The sequence below is a fragment of the Notolepis coatsorum genome (assembly GCF_963971535.1).
Source record: "Notolepis coatsorum genome assembly, chromosome: 6".
Lineage (NCBI taxonomy): Eukaryota > Metazoa > Chordata > Actinopteri > Aulopiformes > Paralepididae > Notolepis > Notolepis coatsorum.
In genome coordinates, this window is record NC_140170.1 from 143708565 (window position 1) to 143729012 (window position 20448).

The window sequence follows — 20448 nt, forward strand, 5'->3', positions numbered from 1 at the left end:
AAGCGGAAGGGTGCAAGGCAGGCAGAGCATTGTGCCAAGTGCAGAGCACAGCAGAGTGCAGTAGTCACCCTGAAGAGAGGGCGCATCCGTTGGTTTAAATGCCCCGGTCGATGCCAAGCTGTAGAGTTGCATGATTCAGCATAGTTCTATATAGACCATTTCAATGCTTATTCTAAAGATAATTGTGTAGTAACAATGTACTTTTACTCACGTGCTATACTTGGAATGTAATTGATTGATAAATAGTAGGGCTGTCAGTTTATCACGTTAATTAGATTAATTAATTACACAGCTAATTATCGTGTTATGAAAATGTATGCAAAATTAATAAAAAAAACAAATTATTATTATTATATATTTTTTTAAATCTCATTCATTCATCTCATTCATAAGAACGTAGAATAAACATTTACAGACTTTTTTTTTAATGGACCATTTGCATGTTCTTGGTATCCGATTCTAGGGACATCTATGGCTCTCGGGAATGTATTCCCAGTGTCAGAAATACTGTGTCTGTTACTAGGCTTGAGTAAATTGTAATGAACCAAATGAGAATATATAATTTTTTTGTATCTTTGACTGTGAATAACACCATGCTAAAATTGACCAGACCTGAAAAATCTAAGCAAATGAATAAAGGGAAGATGATTAAACAGAATGTTTTGTAGATACAGTACTGAATTCTGCCATCCTGGCACATGCAATACGAAATATGATTATAGAATATCAGGCCTAAAATGGTTATGCGATTAAAATTAGATTAATTAGATTAATTAATTACAAATCCTGTAATAAATTAGCTAAATTTTTTTTTATCGCCTGACAGCACTAATAAATAGGTATTTTTTTACTCTGAATTAATGAATGAATGAATGAATGAATGAATGAATGAATGAATGAATACTGGGTACAATACAGTACGGCTCAATACACACAATTGTTAAGGGGATGCAGACCTGAGAAAGACGTTTGTCTTGTTTACATCAGGGTCCCCCATTTTCAATTCATATAGAAGTCAGTCAGGAAGCGATCAGGACAAGCATAACTGGACCACCAAGCCAATTTGCTTAAAACATACTGATAGAGGTTACTGCAACAAAGATGGAATGTGTCTTTGTACAGAAGGAGATAATGTTGTACAAGTACTTCCACTTTTAATACTTGACATCTAATATACTTGAAATACTTGAATAGTCTCTCTATTCCATTATATTATATTCCGTATACTATAGTCTTCTATTCTATTCTGTATAGTCTTCTATTCTATATAGTCTTCTATTCTATTCTGTATAGTCTTCTATTCTATCCTATTCTATCTAGTCTTCTCTAGGGTGTCTAGGGCAGCAGTTCTCAAACTAGGCAACCCAAAGTGGGGTCGTGGGTAGGTGATTATTATATATATATATATTTTTTTTTAATGTTCTGGCAACATATTTTGGCTAAATATGCCTTGTTTTATAAATGTGTATTGATAACATAGTGCTGTAATTAAATGGTCTAATAAATATGCATGATCAAGTTCAACAACGTGTGCTTTTATTTTGATATTCCTTAATTCCACGTTGAAATTACGAGTTACATTAAGTGTGGGGTCACCAAAAAAAATCCTAAATAAAATGGGGTTGTGGTATAAAAAAGTTTGAGAACCCCTGGTCTAGGGCATTTCCACTGTCTAGTTAAGTTAGGTTAATTTCCATCACTGGCATTGTGTAAGAGCAGCCAGTACAATAAGAGGTCGAGTGGGGAGCCGGCTTGTTATCAGGCTGGTGTCAGCTTCCAGGGTGTCCCAAACACCGCGGCCAAAGGCCTGGTGTTGTGTTTCCTGTTAGCAAGTCTGGCTTTATGAGGAGACTACCTACAGCACAAAAGTTTAGAAATATAGCCATACTACACACACACACACACACACACACACTTAATTAGGAGCGACAGAAAGCGAGCGGAGGGTGACTCAGGGCCGTGGCCGGTGACTGTGAAGCGGGAACCTGTGGTAACAAGTAATGTTCCCGTGGTGCGCTCGGGAAAAGGTATCAATAATCAGGTCAGGAGCCGACCGAGGAGCACATCTGATCTGCCATTTTGTGACGACACTGTAAGACGGGATCGTATTTCATTCTAATCACACCCCTAGGTGTGAGGAAACTTGTTTTAGTCAGGGAAAGGTGTGAGGCTACACCCAAACCACAGGCATGGGAGGCCTAGAACATTGGTGGTGTTGAGACATTAATACTGTTACAATACAACCAAGAGGCACTGTGTTATAACCTCCGACCTAGAAATCAGTATAATCATAGAAACGGTCAAAAATGGCTTCCCCTTTACCACCTTGAGACAAAACGCGTTGTAAGACGCGGTGTTGCGTGTTGTAAGACGCGGTGTTGTCTCCCAGCAGTGCTGAAAATGTTCAATGAGAAGGTTGGGGCTGTGACAAGTCCTCTTCTTAGAATTATAGCCTACAACCAGGGTGTTTAGATGCAAAGCACCTCTATGACCAGCAACGTCACTAACTCACTTCTTCATTCATTCCTTCAGTCAGGAATTCACTCAAACTTAGCCACTCTGCCCCTAGTGGTGGCTCAACGGCATGTTATTTTGTGTTAAGACCAGTTCAGAGACGGAGACAGAGACACAGACAGAGACGGAGACAGAGACGGAGAGAGAGAGAGAGAGATAGAGAGGGCTCAGCATTCATCCAATATCACAGTAGATGCACGATGTTACTCTTTCATCACTGTGCACAAAGGGCACCCGGAGCTAACAAAACACGGACCATACTGTAGCTCCCCCTTAAAGCCTGCACCGCTTCACATCTATGACACTATTTGTCCTTGTTATATAATGAGGGTTTGGTCACTGATGTGGAATTAAACAACTACTGGAGCGCTGGCTGAACCCAGTCCAGTGGGCGCTGAATTCCCTCATCGTTTGTCAAAGAAACATAGTCAACGTCTAGAACTTCTTCTTCTAAAGGAGCTCGCCTACAACCGGGACATGAACAAGTCAAGTTATAAACTGCTGTGGATTAACCGATGCAAATAGGCTGTAATGAGGTTAAACATCAACAATACTGTGTTGGTGAGGCGATTGTAGGGGAAGTATTTATACTGTAAAGTGTGGTATGCATTTGAATTTCAACTGAAATTCACCCAACATGCCTGTGTTCAGTTGCACCAGCTAGGTGATATGATGTTGGACGTTGGTGCTAAATTCAGCACCTATGTCCAATGTTATCTTTAATAGTCAGGCTACACATACTATAATTCTGTGACCTGTACCTGTATGTCTTCTACTACCTGTACACCCCCCCCCCCCCTCCCCCATGCTGCTATGATGCCTGAATTTCCCCAAGTGGATCAATAAAGGAATATCTTATCTCATCATCGTTTAAAGGACTAGGCAATCAGGAAGATGTTGTTGTACGCCTCTCAAAGGCAGAATCTGTAATGCCGGCAAACAGCGACCACTAGGCAAAAGTGTTCCTCTTGGTATTGCACTTTGCACTTTTTGGTTTTGTTTTGGTCTGATGTGTGTAGTTGAATGAATGAATTAATGAAAACTTTATTTAACAGATTGCAGAATGGGTACAATACAGTACGGCTCAATACACACAATTGTTAAGGGGATGCAGACCAGAAAAAATATGTTTTTGCCTTGTTTACATCAGGGTCCCCCATTTTCAATTCATAGTGTAGTTACTGTAGAGTAACTGGTTATACTGTGAATTTCTCCAGATCTCTCTTGGCAGAGCCTGAGGTGTGGTCAGCAATAGCAACAAAGTGCAATACCAAGCGGGGATCTTTTGCCTGGAGGTCATTACAGTGCGTGTCCACAATTTAGGAATCCTATCTGATTTGTCACAAACGGAGAGCCCTTTCAGATCACACAAAAGGCACCGGTGCCAGCATTTAAGGCTTTTCTTCTTTACTGGCGCCAGCATTTACACTGTAACACTGTAGTAACACTGTAGTAACAGTAACATTGTGCTTTGTCATGGGCCAAGCCGTATAACCTGGAATATTACTTCACAGACAAACCACTTTAACTGTAGAAACAGGCTTCAGGCCAAGTCATTGTCGACATCAGCAAATAAGCGTGAGTGAGTCAAATGACTATAACACTGTGGAACCATGAGACTGATGGGAAGGAAGGAGGGAAAACAGATTAAAAACACCAGTGACCTAATTTGTTCTCCATTCAGTTTTACATGGAACCGTGACGACCCTTCCCTTGCCCCGCCCGCCACCACCCCCCCGCTCCTCTTCCCGCCACGCTTAAATAGTCCTTGTTTGTGTAATTTGCTCCCATTTCCTGTTTTGTAACAGTCACCCCTTGCTGCATTAACCACAGGACACGTACACAGAGCGGGATCACGATGGGGCCTTTTGAACCTGCTTGCATTGCCTGCTGTTGTGTGTGTGTGTGTGGGGGGGGGAGGGGGCAGAGAGAGAGAGAGGAGGGGGAAGAACCGTCTGGCTGTCCTCTTCTAAAGAAATTCTTACGAGTCATAGTCACAGGACTTCGTCGGCTAATCGATTAGTTCATTTAATCATGTGTTGCGTGTGTTTTTCCACATGCAGAGTTAGTGTTTAAGTTACCAGTTTACACATACTTACAGTATATATTTCTCAGGGAATGATCTCACTCCTAATAATAAAAGCCCTGTACTGTACCCATTCTGCAATCTGTTAATCAAATTTTCAATCAATCAATCAATCTATAGTGACAGGATTGAAGAGGTGAAAAGGTGAGAACTGACCTCCACGGACGCCCTCCAGAGGATAGAAGAAGGCCACCATCACGTTCATGAGGACGGCTAGGTTGAAGGAGATGCTGCTCCAGAAGGACATGTTTCTGGAGCACCAGTAGAGGATGGGCTGGGCTGGAGGAGAGGAAATTACCGGGCCACACGGGTCATTATACTGTCATTCAGAACCACAGATACAGCTTGGTTACAGCCCGCTGGAATCACTGGCATTTTTTGTCACAAAGTGGTCAAGCAACACTGAGCTTAAAGGATGCTTCTTTGTACGGTAAAGCGGGAGGGTAGGAGCACCCACAGCCAAACAGATCATTTCTAGTTTCAAACATTGCTCCGGGGATCCAGTTTTTATATTGTAACACTTTGTATGTATTCAATACCAAAGATACATCATACTTTTTTACTTTTCAGAGGTTCGTTTTTTTTCCTTCCAAAAGTACCCGTCGCACCTTTCAGCAATCCCAAATAGTTTAAATCGAATCATAGGAATTATAGGATTATAGGAATCTGCAGGGGGAAAAAATGGACAGAGACTCAGGGGGCTGGAGCCAGGCTAAACCATAGACACTGTAGCACTAGAACAGAGGTTCTCAACCCCATGGAAACAGAGGGGTATCTCATAACTCATTCAGTGCCAAACCCGAGATTTCTCGTGTTTCAAATCCAAGCGGTGAGCGGCAAACACGAGATATCTCTGGTTTAGTTTCCTTTATTAATTTTTTATCATACGAGGCACTCGCACAGGCCTTGTGAGTGTGGATTGGACACGCATTTCAACACAGATCTATAATGACATGATAATATATTCCACGACACCGGCAATGACGATTGAATCCCGCCCGGTGGCAGTATCGCCTACCTTATGAACATGCATTGGCCCCACAGCCACCAAACAACCACAGTCGCCCAAACAACTAGTAGGTTGCGAGCAGCTGTGAGCAGGACGCGATCGCCTAGAGCGAACTATTGGATATTATGAAAAAGACTAAATGGATTATGATTATGGACGATAAGATGCGTTTCCACCAGACTATGTTAGACTATGTTGGAATCAGCACTACTGGTAAAACGTAAAAAAATAACTATAATCAAACCGACCGATGAGGAAACCTATTCGGCTCCGTCTATAGTCTGGCCCGAGCAGACTTTAGTAGATAAAGAAGACAACGGATGAGGGCCACCTATACGATGGGTTCGCAAACATCGTGAAAATGGTCAATAACGCTGGTGCCAGGGAGTAAAGATGGGGAAAACAGCGTGGCAGTCAATTAGTTAACATGGTCAGGCATATACATAATGGTGCATTTTGACACCAAAGAATGATTTTTATTTGAGCCTTTTCAGTTTATTTACAGTAACTTGATTAACAATTGGAGGGCTGTAGAGGTGAGTGGAGGTTCTAAAGTTGACCATCCAGCCCAGAGAGGGGGTGTGTGCAACGCGTGGCTCATTATGAGGGGGGAAAAGGCACTTAAATTAAGAATTGACATGATATATATCATGATATTAACACATTATGATCATGTATTTGTACAGAATGGTCTTGTGAGCGGCCGGCTGAGAACCACTGCAGCGGTAAGTCATGCATATTCGCTCACCACACAGCATTCCACAGATATGAGTCAGAACCACACAACATTACATCACAGGAATTCTACATAGGCAATGATTGATAAACGGACCCTTTGAACTGAAGAACCATTATAACTGTTTATATACGCCCATGCCCATGTGTATATTGCTGTTGTAAAGTCAATCCATATCACTTGGGAGTGTGAATGTGATATACAAGCACTCAAGCTCTACTGTCTTTTAACTATGAACAAACACAACACTCTTAACACATTGACTGCCACGCTGTTTCCCCATCTTTGTACTTAGTTGGCCAGCGCTGTAAAGTATAGGTATTTTCACTGTGCGTTGCAGTGTTTGCAGGGCTATATCTATATACTATCTTATAGCTATGGAGATAATACTATGGCTCATTTGACATCAACTATCCATCGTTCAACATGTGAAAAAGAACAAATTTTTTCATGTATACGTTTGCGTGTTATACCGTGGTGAATATTGTATAGTTTCAGAGTGATCCTGGCTAATTCCTGGTAACTGTGTTATGGAGCAATAAGTGAATTCTGCTAATAGCGTTGGCGTTGCTCGCCTGTACACGCTACTATTTCCAATTCAAAGGTATATAATAGGTATTATGTTTCATCATGAATGCAGATCTCGGGTCTGGCAGTCAATGAGTTAAAGGAACACGGCAACTTTTTGGGAAATTTGCTTATTTGCCATCTACCCTGGAGTTAGACAAGCAGATGCATACCCCTTTCTTCTCTGTGCATGCATTAGGCTTAGGGAACAGCCGCACCGTTAGCCTAGCTTAGCGTCATTCACTGGAAGTAGGTGTGCCAGTGTAGCCTAGTTCCCAACAGTCACAAAATGCACTCCAAATAAGAAAATAATAATTTGACATTTCATCACCTCAAAAGCCCAGTTTTTTTTTTTTAAACAGAGGGCTTTTGAGGTGATCTGCTTGTCTAAGTCCATGGTAGATGGCAAATAAGCTAATTTCCCCAAAAGTTGGCGTGTTCCTTTAACTTAACTCACTCTAGAATCTAACGTTTGGAAACACTGTTCCTCTGAAAACTTATAAAACAGACTTCTATGGTTCTTCATCAGGTATAATTATTATAATGAATGAATGCATAATATAGTATTGTCTCACACCAAAGAGGAACATGCATTGAGGGTGTAAAATGCAGAAGTTATACACTATACAAAATATGAATACTGTAAAACCTAGTCAGAGCTATAAGACAAATACCACCAAGTGTTGCAGATTCAGTAATTATCAGATTATTGCTCCATTGAATCATGTGATATTGTTTGAGAGGTGTGGGGGAGTCGGGTCTATTATATTATAAATTAGATTTTGTCAATTAGTATCGTCTTCATTATGTTTATGGGGAAATTGTCTGTGCTGGTAGCAGATGATTCACCCCAGTGGCACAAGTCTTACCATCTGTATCTACGGCTACACAAGGTCAGTTTTTGTCATGCTTTTCAGTTAATTAATCTATTAATTAATTATTTATTTTCTGTCCACACCGTTACGTGTCAGGACGATCCAGTATTTTAAGACACAGCAGAATTTTAAGTACTGTTCCGTGTGAAACAAATTCACTCAAAGGAGACATGAAAATGTTTACAATCTGTCTGGTTTTAAGTACCAGAAAAAACGGCAAAACTATAGACTGCAAGATTATCAGATTTTAAGGGTCAATCCAGGCAAAAACCTGACCTTTCTGAGTCACGAATGCAAAGCCCATTCTAAATGCACATTATGACATGCCTACTTTGTTTACTTGTTATTGCACTATGTCGCTCTATTGGTTGGACTCTTATATTATATTATTACTTGTATTATGCACATCGTTGCGGGCGAGACCCCCCGCATTTCACTGTATACCTGTATGCCGTGACAAATAAAACTCTTGTATCTTGTATCTTGTACAGGAGTTCTATGGAAAGATCCAGGAAGAATACTCAATGCTACAAGACATGCACACACACACACACCAGACAGCGCCACTGGTATGTGTATGGGTATGTGTGTGGGGTCACGAACAGCACTATTTTTGGGGTGGGTTGTTCATTCTAAAAGGAGAACTGTGGGTGGGGGACTTCTAGCAACACAAGTCACTGCCACTCCCATGACTAGTTAGAGCAGCACCAACGGAACAACACAGTCTCTGGCTTGGCTCGTCTGATTCATCCAGATAAGAGAGAGAGGCGGAGGGTCACGTGTTGACATAGTGCGCACACACACAGACCACCTCCTGCAGGCCACGACACGCTCCAGTGGAAGAAACAAAGACACCAGTCACACTTTTACTGCACTGCATGGGGAGGAGGTGGGTGGGGGGGTCAACGGGGACATGCCTTGCTTAAGGGCGAACCAGGATATAGGGTTGTTGGTTGTGTGACTAGGGAGCTAATGGTGAATAGGTTATATTAATAATTAGAGGATGACTCACATGATTCTGTTTTGTAAACAGCTCCTCATTAGTCGTGCACTTAATCTCACGAGGATTCACTTCTCATAACTCGCCAGGAGAGATAGATATCAGGCCATTTTAACCTAAAAACAGGTCGATAATTACCATACCTTAACCCACTGCCTACAAATTAAAAATACATTTAAAGACTTCCCTCTCGGGGAGATGGGATCTAGCCACTACACTACCTTGCTCTACCCATTGAGCAACAGGACCACTTCATCCTCCAGCAGCTTCCTCCTTCCCATCTCATTCCTGTGGAAGTCTGCTGCCAGGCGGGGAGCAGGGGGGGGCTGCCTCTCTTCTCTACCCTGCTTTGCTTTCTTTCCTGTGGGCCCAATGCCAGTGGGGCTGTACCCTGCTTAGTACCAGCGAATGTGCGACTGCTGGATGCTGATAAAGACATTATATCTGGCAGGTAGATACAAGGCTGATATCCAATCTCATTAAGAGTGGGGAGTGGCTCATCCTCACCGGGCCTCGTCCGTCTGAGAGCTGCTCAGCCTCTCATCCATCTATCTATAGCCCTCCTCCTCCAGACCAAACAGAAGCTTGCTCCATGACAACACATGACTACAGACGGACAGGGCAAGGCAGGGCCATGGGATCTACTCAGCATAGTAAACACGTCATCCCTACTGTACTGTAAGTGTGGGAGTATGTGTTTTACTTTTCTGTGCTCAAGCGAAAAAACTCATTTATATATAACATCTCTAACACCAGGTGCTTGATCTGTCATACTGGTAAATGTCCTTCTGCAGATGGCTCTGAGGTCATGGCACTTTATAACCATGATGATGATGACCTCATCATCATCCACCATAAGTGGCGGTGGATACGCAAAGTACAGTAACTTCTTGCGCACAAGAAAGAAAAGAAAAAAGAAAAACAGCCATAAAAAGAGGCATGTTTATATGGGTCTTATCAGGGTAATAATAATAACGATACAAAAAGTCACACTTGCATACCTGACATCGCTCTCGTTTATTCCATCCTTACAGTCATAGTTAATAATAGCCTACCTTAGCCTTTAATTCACTTATATACTATAGCTGAATTTAAACAAGTTGATAAGTCACTTATCAAGGTTTACAGGCCCTCTTCCCTCATCTGCCCCTCCAGGGTTCAGGGTAAAAGGTGGTGTGTGTCCTGAGGAGCCTGGGGGGGGGGGGGGGGGGGTGCTGGAAGAGGGCGTGTAAAGCTGGTTCTAAGGAGAAAGAGAAGTAGGGAAGTGGACGCACAGGGAACCGTGTTTGCGTTACCAGTAGCCTCTTGAGTACCTCGCAGCTTCTTCTGCCAGTTCATCTCATTGAAGAGGTCCTCCGAGCGCAGGAAGAAGTCGTTGATCTTGCTGCCCTGCTCGTCGCGCTCCGTGGAGTAGTAGACGCGGAGCTTGGACTCGTTGGTGAGGAACTCGCAGATGTTGGGCACGGGGAAGACGATCTGCTCCATGGTGCGATCCAGCCGCACAATCTGCGACACAAGCAACCAACCACAGCGGTGACTGCCGCCCGTCACACACCGTGCCCGCTCTCTGGGTGGGAAGCTCCAGGCCAGGGCTGCCCAGAGGATAGGCCAGTGGGCCATATTCAGTTTGCCACAACGTTAACCTCCAAAGGGTTCCAGATAATCATTATATATTCCATTTGGTCTATTTCTTTGATGAACTGAAATATGAAAAATGTATATGAAAAAGTGGGATGGCCTTCTTAAAGAGAATTGCATTGTATTGTATTTATCTATAAAGCTCTGCTTATGCAATTTCCCTATCATCTCTGCTCCTTGATTGCTTTTAAATACAACACATGTTAAAACTGAGTTAGGTAAAACTGGTTTTAAATACTATGCTCCACACAAATGGAATGAATTGGAGAAAACCTTGGAATTGGGAGCATTTCATTGGAAGATTTTAAAGTTTTGAACTATGATTGTAATTTATGCCGATTCTAGTTTCCTTTGATTTCCTTCCTGATCTACATGTTTGGTAAACTACGTAGGTCTAAACTGTACTTGTCTGTCAAATGTGTTTGTATACATCTATTGTTAATAGGTCTCTCTTGAAAAAGAGATATTGATCTCAATGAGAGAAGCATGTCCAAATTGAGAAAGCATTAAAAAAATAACTAGACTATTACAATGTACAAACAACACACTAATAAACGACCTAAGACACAGTTATTTACTTGTGATAAATATTCATTCACATTATTTACATGTAAGAGTTTGGGCACCTCTGCTTTGGGCCCTCCATTCACTTCTGCACAGGGCCCGTTGTTTACACATTATGTGCCACTAGAGTGTTTCCTAATAAAGTATTTGGACTAGCTATCTGGCATCGGTACAAGCCTGATGATAGCGGAGTGCAAGTGTAAACACAAGTCTGTGTACTTTACAAAAAGCGGTTGAAGAACTGAAATGATAACTGTGTGTTTGTTTGTAGATTTTGAGGATTGTAAATGAACAACATTCTTTTCTCTCCCCCGAGCACGCATCAGAGCACGTGCAAACATGCCACAGGCACAATAGCAGGCAAATTGAAAAACACAGTTGCCATCACATGCTTAAAGTCAACACAAGAGTCAAACATATTTTGCACACAGATGTGATGCAACAGATATATAAGATAGTGAAAGCATGATACATTTCACACACAGAAAAAAGGAACCTGGCATTGGCAGATCCAAAATGGCTGAATCCGGCTATGACAGGGGCACAATGACTGACCTCGATCTGAGCTGTATGTTTGGCGTAGAATTCCAGGGCCTCATCTTCCTCCCTGTTCATCCCTCCTGGCTTCAGTATGGTCTGCAGCTCTTTGTTGTGGCGAGCCAGCTGGAATAACATCATCATCACATCAATGTTAAACAGGTCGATGGGACGATAACCACCAACTTCAACACAGATAACGATTTCCCTCACTGTTAGCCGGGTTTGCATTAAGACGGGATAGAGAGATACTCTTGATGTACTATCCACAAATACCATGCAATAAATGCCATGAGACAATTCGGCTTCATCGATATTTTAAGGTAGGGCACTGTACTGTAATGCAGTGGTTCTCAAACCTTTTCGTGCCAGGGTCTCACAGGGTGACAGGGTCTCTCAGGGTGTCTCAGGGTGACAGGGTCTCTCAGGGTGACATGGTCTCTCAGGGTGTCTCAGGGTGACAGGGTGTCTCAGGGTGACAGGGTGTCTCAGGGTGACAGGGTCTCTCAGGGTGACAGGGTGTCTCAGGGTGACAGGGTCTCTCAGGGTGACAGGGTCTCTCAGGGTGACAGGGTCTCTCAGGGTGACAAGGTGTCTCAGGGTGACAGGGTCTCTCAGGGTGACATGGTGTCTCAGGGTGACAGGGTCTCTCAGGGTGACATGGTGTCTCAGGGTGACATGGTGTCTCAGGGTGACATGGTGTCTCAGGGTGACAGGGTCTCTCAGGGTGACAGGGTCTCTCAGGGTGACAGGGTCTCTCAGGGTGTCTCAAGGTGACAGGGTCTCTCAGGGTGACAGGGTCTCTCAGGGTGTCTCAGGGTGACAGGGTGTCTCAGGGTGACAGGGTCTCTCAGGGTAACGGGGTATCTCAGGGTGACAGGGTGTCTCAGGGTGACAGGGTGTCTCAGGGTGACAGGGTGTCTCAGGGTGACAGGGTGTCTCAGGGTGACAGGGTGTCTCAGGGTGACAGTGTCTCTCAGGGTAACGGGGTGTCTCAGGGTAACAGGGTGTCTCAGGGTAACAGGGTGTCTCAGGGTGACAGGGTGTCTCAGGGTGACAGGGTCTCTCAGGGTGACAGGGTCTCTCAGGGTGACAGGGTCTCTCAGGGTGACAGGGTCTCTCAGGGTGACAGGGTCTCTCAGGGTGACAGGGTCTCTCAGGGTGACAGGGTGTCTCGGGGTGACAGGGTCTCTCAGGGTGACAGGGTCTCTCAGAGTGACAGGGTGTCTCAGGGTCTCTCAGGGTGACAGGGTCTCTCAGGGTGACAGGGTCTCTCAGGGTGTCTCAGGGTGACAGGGTGTCTCAAGTCCTCAACTCTAGGTTATTCAGTCTGCAATAGAACAGCACGCTGTAGGTGGACTTATCTCCACCAGTGAATGAAATAGTGAAATTAAATTATTCCATGTTTTTCTGGGGACCCACTGAGACCTCCTTGGACCCCTGGGGGCCCCCGGACCCCACATTGAGAACCACTGCTGTAATTATAGTACAGTTTGTGTTCTGTACTGTAGGGTAGTGTACTGTCGGGCAGTGTTCTGTAGTGTACTGTAGGACAGTGTTCTGTAGTGTGTACTGTAGTGTACTGTTCTGTTCTATAGTGTAGTGTGTACTGTAGTGTTCTGTTCTGTACTGTTCTGTAGTGTAGTGTACTGTAGTGTGTTCTGTAGTGTGTTCTGTTCTGTACTGTAGGGTAATGTGCTGTAGTGTGTTCTGTTCTGCTCTGTACTGTACTGTTCTGTAGGGTAATGTTCTGTTCTGTTCTGCAACACCCCCAGACTTTCCCGAATTAAGATTAGGAACGACTCCCTAAAACCTAGGCATAGGGGAAAAGAACACCACAGTGCCGCGGTGGGGAGAAACCTCAGTGAGCAACTCAAAGGGGAATCAAAGGGATCCACTCGCTGTGTAGTCTAGGTAGATTGTGGGCGGGCATTAGCTCCAACCACAGAGCCAATCGCATCACTGTCCGCTTACCCAGGGCCCCGGTGACGTCACGATATGCCTCAAATCAGGATGACCTAATTAAATCTAGCAGGAAATGGTCTGAGCTGAATGAGAGCAATCCGCCAATATGGTATTTAGACACAAAAACACATTGATACTAACTCCTATTACTATAATACAATGCTAGAGACTGAAAAATGACATTTATAATGCATGTCACCTTTAAATAGAAATAGAGCCAATAACAAAAAAGCATAGGAATACATAATGTACTGTACTATTCTGTTCCCTTCTGTACTATAGGGTAATGTACTGTACTGTTCTCCTCTGTACTGTAGGGTAATGTACTTTTCTGTTCCGTTCTCCTCTGTACAGTACATGCCACAGGTTGTTTTCTCAATGTATTTGCGACACGCAGAGCTCGCTCACCCACGGGGCCTGCAGGGCGTCATGGCTTTCGACCGACACTGTCTTACATAACTATTAATGCTGCCGCTAACCCAGTTCACAGTCTGTGGAGGGAGCTAGCTATAGAGCTGCGTTCAGCATGCGGGGTGTGAAGGAGGACATGAGGACAGCGTTGCATTGTGGGCCTCTGATGTAACACACTTAACAGTATATAGGATCCATAGGAAGTCAAATAAATACAGAGACAAAGCCCAGAGAGAATTAGCATACTGTATGTGGCTTGTGGCTATACGTTAACATGCCGATGTTAGAAATAGCGGAGAAAAGATCATGCTGAATAAAGTAGGACCATGTTGTGTTACAGGATAAAATACATAGATAAAATAGATTTGTCATATCACATTGTAATTTCTATTGGAATACAAATCAAATGTTATTCAACAACAAGAACATATTGTGCTGACATGTTTTTTTTTTTTTTTATTATTATCTTTTCCCCCCTCCTTTTTTCCGATTTTTCTCCCATCCCACTGTTAGTCGTTATGCCAATTCCCAACCCCCTTCCTGGTTGTTGCGCACTTTCCCCTACTGTTGGTCCGAGAGGCCGGAGACTGTCACATGCTTTCCTCCGACGCATGTGCAGCCAGCCGGCAGCCAGCCTGGCCGCGCAGATTCTCACCGGGAGAGTGTAACGTGTGGAAGGTCACACTACCTTTCTCCAGATCCTACCCTCGCTGTGCAGGCGCCCCGACCGAACTGTAGGGGTCGCTGTCCACAACGCCCAGGACCCACCCACGGCTCCCCTCCCCCTAACTCAGCCAAACGAGTTAGTATAGCGATCAGCCAGAGCCAAGGCAATGCTGACTCTCCGGGAGTCGAGACGGCAGCCTCTTGCATTGGTGACGAGCACAATCTCCGCTACGCCATTGTGCCGACATGTTGACCGTGTCGCTCAGCCCTGGTTGGTACCAGCTCACCTGATGGGCCAGGATGTAGATGTTGTGGCCGACGTTGCGCGGAGAAGCGGAGTGCTCTTCCTCCCCGTGCTCCTCGTTCGCCTCCTCAGGCTCCTCCACCTCTATCTCCCCCTGCAAGTACGCCTTCTTGATCACCTCCACCTGTGAGGAAGCAGACAGAATCCACTCAGTGGACGGCCTAGACTAGGCCCTAGAGGTACAGAGAGGCTGATCAGTAACCCGAAAGGTCGCCGGTTCGATCCCCGGGCACTGGTGTATTCTAGCTGTGAGCAGGTGACCGAAGGGTGGCTGGTATTACATGTAAGGTGTCCACCATCTCTGTCAAAGTGTCCTTTTAACTGAGGTGCTCAACCGCAAAAGCTGATCCGAGGGCTCTGCACTGTGGGCATATTCATCTTCTTAAAATCATCTTTTTCAATGCTGTTGCTAATACTAATAATAATAATAATGTACTGGATAGACTCACCAGTTCTTTAGGCCTCATGTTGTAGAGTATCCTCTCGGCGTTCTCACTGTCGTGGCGGCTCTCCATGATGGCGAGGAGCAGCTTGGATGCGTTATTCTATGGAGAAAGCGAGAGCGGAGGTATGAGAAACGGCAGAATAAACCACACCATTCAATACTCCAGCCTGCAAGTGGTCCTGCTGTGAGAAGGTGAATGTGATCTTCTCATCTCACTTTGAGCTCCATCACCAGGTCCATCCTCTTCTTGCCGAGAGGGTTGATGTCGTTGAGGATGAGGGCGATGATGATGTCGATTCCATTGCACTCGTGAGTGGCGATGCAGTTCTGAGGAAGGCATGAGAAAATGGGGTCTGTTATTCAAAAAGCCTCTCGTAGAGTCAGCTTCAGTCAGTTTGAATAAGGTCATAACGACAAGTGTTCCTGGTCACTGACCCGAGATCAGCACTCCTACTCTGTGAAGACTTGTGGATATTGGCAGAGGACTAGTACTTCTGTTGAGAGACTCGAGTCAAAATACCTCTTAGCTTAGCGAGGAGTATATTATGACAAAGAGCTGTTGAAGTCTGCCAGGATACGTTCCTGTAGTGTCTGGTATATTAACCCTTGTGTGGTGTTCTGGTGCCTTTTCGTTACTCACCCAATATTCACAGGTCTGGATATTGGTAAATATATGGTTAATATTTGCCATTTACTTCTGCTATGATCACATTTATCAATACAAGTGCTATTCGTTTGGAGGATACATTGTGATGTCTGTTAAAAATGTTTATATCAAGACGTGAATGGAATAAATCATGTTTATGTTCAATAAATATGAATGAAACAAGGTGGAGCCAGATGGTGAAGGTACACGGTGAACCTTTTTGTGTCATATTTACTTGTTTTCACCTACAATTTCCACTGGACCCGAACACAATGTATGAAATATAAATGTGTGTTATTTTTCACATAAAATGAGCCACAAGGCCAAAGAGTCTCAGGTTGACAAAAGTATTCATCGTATCATTTCTCCTATAGTAAACATTGAAATCGGGTAAACCCACAGACCCAAACACCATATAAGGGTTAATACCGTCTCTAAAACATAGTCTTCCCTAGGCTATATGCAGCTACTGCACTTTAGACATGTTGCTCGTTTAGTCAAGCAGGTTATTTGTGTTCTTGTGCCACCGAGTGATCCCCCCCAAGCAAAAGGAACAGAGGCTGCTAACCATCATGTGAGAAGACCAAGCTATGCTAATCCACCCAGAAGAACAAACCCAGGCACGGTGCCCAGAGTGGGCCGGAGTTCCCGAAGAAGGAGGAGGAGCAGACACTGGAGAGCCTGATCTCACCGATGGAAGCCGAGTGGCATTGTAGGTAGTAAGCCTGCCGATGACGTGCCTGGTGTACAGCTCACGAGACTGCTAGGACGTACAGTACTAGAGCTTAACTTGGAGAAACCCTGTGCAAACCTAATTACGGCGCTTAAACCAACCGTAGCGATTACTGATATAGAGGGTCACTTGTGAGAAAGAGATATTGGTATCATAGTGCGTTATCTGTTCATAGTGTGTTATCTGTATAAATAGGGGGGGGGGTGTATTAAAATAACAGGCCAACATTGTGGGAAAGGTGCTTACCGTCTTCTCCAGAGTCAAACAAGAGGACAGATACCAATTTCCTCTTTACATTACATTTACATTACATCAGTAGAAAGCTATCCGGCTGCAAGCGAGCCTAGCTTTGCACAAATTAATGGAAGTGGATACGGACCACTAGCCTAGCTTAAAACTCCGGGAGGGGTGTTTATGGCCAACAGCTAGGCTATGGTTATCTATCTTCTGGTCTGCCTCTGATGGTAAGCACATTTCCCATAATGTTGGCCTGTTCCTTTAAGAAACATTACGAGAGTTAATTTATACTGCATTGTCCATAGAAACTTGGACATGTGAAGAGTACTTCTGTAGAAACAATGGGAGTGTGACGACATAATAACCAATCAAGAAAGATGTGAAAGATGTGTGATTGAGTGTTGAAGAACAGCATGAAAACACAAAGCTTTATGTGTGTCTATGTGTTTCACACAAACCTAACCAGTTGAGTGGGGACACGAACAGCACAATGCCCAATTCGAAAAATGTTTATCTTTGGCCTTAGTGGTTAAGGTTAAAGTTATAGGGAATGAATGTAAATATTGGCCCAAGTAAACGTGTGCGTGTACTCTGCAGATTTCTGGGTTCAATGTCCCCAATATTAGCCTAAGTAAACGCGTGTGTGAGTGTTACCTGGTTCTCATGACAGGGTCCCTGGCAGTACTCGGTCAGACTCTCCACAGTCTGTTTGATTAGTCCCACATTCTTCTCGTTGATATAGAGCCCCAGGAGCCCAAGGCCCCCTGTGGTGCTGCCACAGATACAGTCCAGGAACTGGAGAGTCTCGCACACCAGATTGTAGTTGTTCTTGTTGTTCTGGTTGCGTAGAAAGTTCTAGGAGGAGAAAGGTTCAAACATTTTAGTAAAAAGCAGCTGTGGTCCTCAGTTCCTATCAATCAGTCTTTAGATACATACAATTCATACATTGCTACACCTACGTGAGACTGCAATTCGAAACTGGCCCCTACAAATGTCCTAACCTAGTTGTACAGTAAATGACCAAGTAAGGCTTTGTCAATATTCAAATGTACAGTGTAAAATGTGTGTGTGTCCCCTTCCCAACCCCCCCCCCCCCCCCACCTCCAATGTACAGCCCTCACCCAACCCACCCAACCCCACCCCACCCAACCAACCTCCTCCAATGTACAGTTTCTATGCCAAATGTATATACACTCCTTTTCTGGACACTTTTGTATCACAAACAGTACTGTATTTGCAAATCTGATATGTCATAAATGTATAGATGTAGCAGTACTGTCTATCTGTATGTCATGTATGTCATATATGTTATGATGAATTGAAAATGGGGGACCCTGATGTAAACAAGTCGAAAGTCTTTCTCTGGTCTGCATCCCCTTAACAATTGTATGTATTGAGCTGTACTGTACTGTACCCATTCTGCAATCTGTTAATAAACTTTTCAATCAATCAATCAATACTGTTGGGCGAAAACCTAATTTTCAACCTCATCTGGTTCTCTGGTTTGCTACTTTAGGAGGACAGATATATGTATATTGATTAAACTGTCCAATATCACTGGGATACTATACAAATTATTTTAATTGTCCCTTTAATGTTGGCCTATGAGTTGATTTTGTATCCCCCCCCCCCCCCCCCCACACTTTTGTACGGCCACGCCGATCGCTTTCTAAATTGGAAACGTGTAAACTTTTCAGAAGGACACCGCTGTCATCATAATGGGTGCTTCCCGGCGCCCCGGCCGGCCAATCTTCTGCCAGATAAAAGACACTACGTGGACACAGGCCCTTAGGAGGTCTTCCTGCACTTTCATGCTCATACCAGGGCAGTACTAAACAAGGTTATTCGCTCACCCCCATTCCCCCGTGTCAGAGGGGGAAAGGTGACCTAGACCAGCGGTTCTCAAACTACGGGTCGCGACCCAAATGGGTAGGTGACAGCGCATTGGCAAGTAAAAAAAGAAAAAAAAATATAAATTTTTTATTTTATTTTATGTTCTGGTTAACATATTTTGGCTAAATATGCCTCCTTTTATAAATGTGTATCGATAACATAGTGCTGTAAATTTTTTTTCTAATAAATATGCATGATCAAGTTGAACAAGGTGTGCTTTTATGTTGATATTCCTTAATTCCACGTTGAAATTACGCGATAAATTAAGTCTGGGGTCGCCAAAAAAAATCCTAAATAAAATTGGGTTGTGGTATAAAAAAGTTTGAGAACACCTGACCTAGACACTTTAAAACATAGCGTGATGGGAACATAAGAGGCAACACTGCGGTCCATCTGTGGTCGACACTGTAGTGATGTGCAGAGTCTCCGGCAGCCTTAATCCTTACAAGCTGATTATCAGCACGGCGTGGTTGGCAGCGGATCAATACGACCAGCCCACGCCCGCCAAGACAGATGAGCCGGGGTGAGTCAGCAGGCAGCCGTCCATCTGTCTTAATGAGAGCCTGACCTGGCCGTGTGTACAAACAACACAGCGCCTGGAGAAAGAGGAAGTCTACCGTCTGAACCGCTGGCCCGAACACCGCGCTCGCCCCCTCATAGTGAAACCAGACCGAGCCGTACCAGATATGGAAACGGTTGCATCACAGTTGTTCCACAAATGATGCCTATTTTCATCATGTGGTTTCATTTCTGTATAACAGTCTGGTGATGGAAATTCACCAGACATTGGTCAGGAAGTGCTACTGTGCCATGTGTCATAGCCAAGAGGGGGCATTTTAGGTAAACCATGGATATAATTCTCCCTGTTATTAGTAATGGTTTGACCAACTCACCTGAAGGGGGATCCTTCTACTGTATGAATTGCCCGTCACAAAGTACCTTACACTTTTTCCCCATTACGTTTTGTTTAGTCTAGTCCTTACCGAGGGTCAAACGTCAGGGAGTGTCACTATGTGCTAATGTAGGCCACAGTATAATAAGTTACTATATATATATATATATATATATATATATATATATATATATATATATATATATATATATATATATATATATATATATATAGTATGTATTATAAATATACAGTAACTTATTATACTATGGATTTCTGCAGACCTCCAGAGCCTGAGGTGTGGCCAGCAATAGCAACCCCTCCCCTATCCCCACTCAGCTCTTTAGGTCGCCGTCTGATGGCATTACAGGTTTTAGCTTTAAGTAAACTTGACCAGGATCCCTAGATAAACAATAAACATGTAATGTTGCCCTGTGGTGTCAAGTCACGTTTACTTGTACAGCCCTTGACCATAGTTACATGTCTCTAACGGGCTTCACAGACCCGGATTACAATGGAAACCACCCCCTGAGCCCCCTGACGCTCAGTGAAGAAAGAAAATGGAAGAAACCTCAAGAAGGCAAATTGAAAGGCGGTCAGGTGGCGTAGCGGAGATTGCGTTCGTCACCAACACCGGAGACGCTGGATTCGCCTGTTCGAATCCAGCTCACAGCTCCGGCGTTGTCACCAGTTTGGCTGGCCGTTCACACTAATAGTGATCCTTCCACAC

The 20448-nt window shown here is 44.0% G+C and overlaps 1 protein-coding gene across 1 annotated transcript in view; it reads right to left on the bottom strand.

The window, feature by feature from the left end:
* itpr1b (inositol 1,4,5-trisphosphate receptor, type 1b) overlaps positions 1–20448 on the bottom strand; it is a 367911-nt gene that overhangs the window by 94476 nt on the left and 252987 nt on the right. The window contains exons 43-49 of the mRNA XM_084317431.1: positions 17588–17788; positions 15534–15644; positions 15322–15417; positions 14856–14996; positions 11545–11652; positions 10101–10293; positions 4757–4879 (exon numbers count right to left, since the gene is read on the bottom strand). Coding sequence (XP_084173557.1) covers positions 4757–4879; positions 10101–10293; positions 11545–11652; positions 14856–14996; positions 15322–15417; positions 15534–15644; positions 17588–17788 — 973 coding nt within the window. The remainder of the gene's footprint in view (positions 1–4756; positions 4880–10100; positions 10294–11544; positions 11653–14855; positions 14997–15321; positions 15418–15533; positions 15645–17587; positions 17789–20448) is intronic.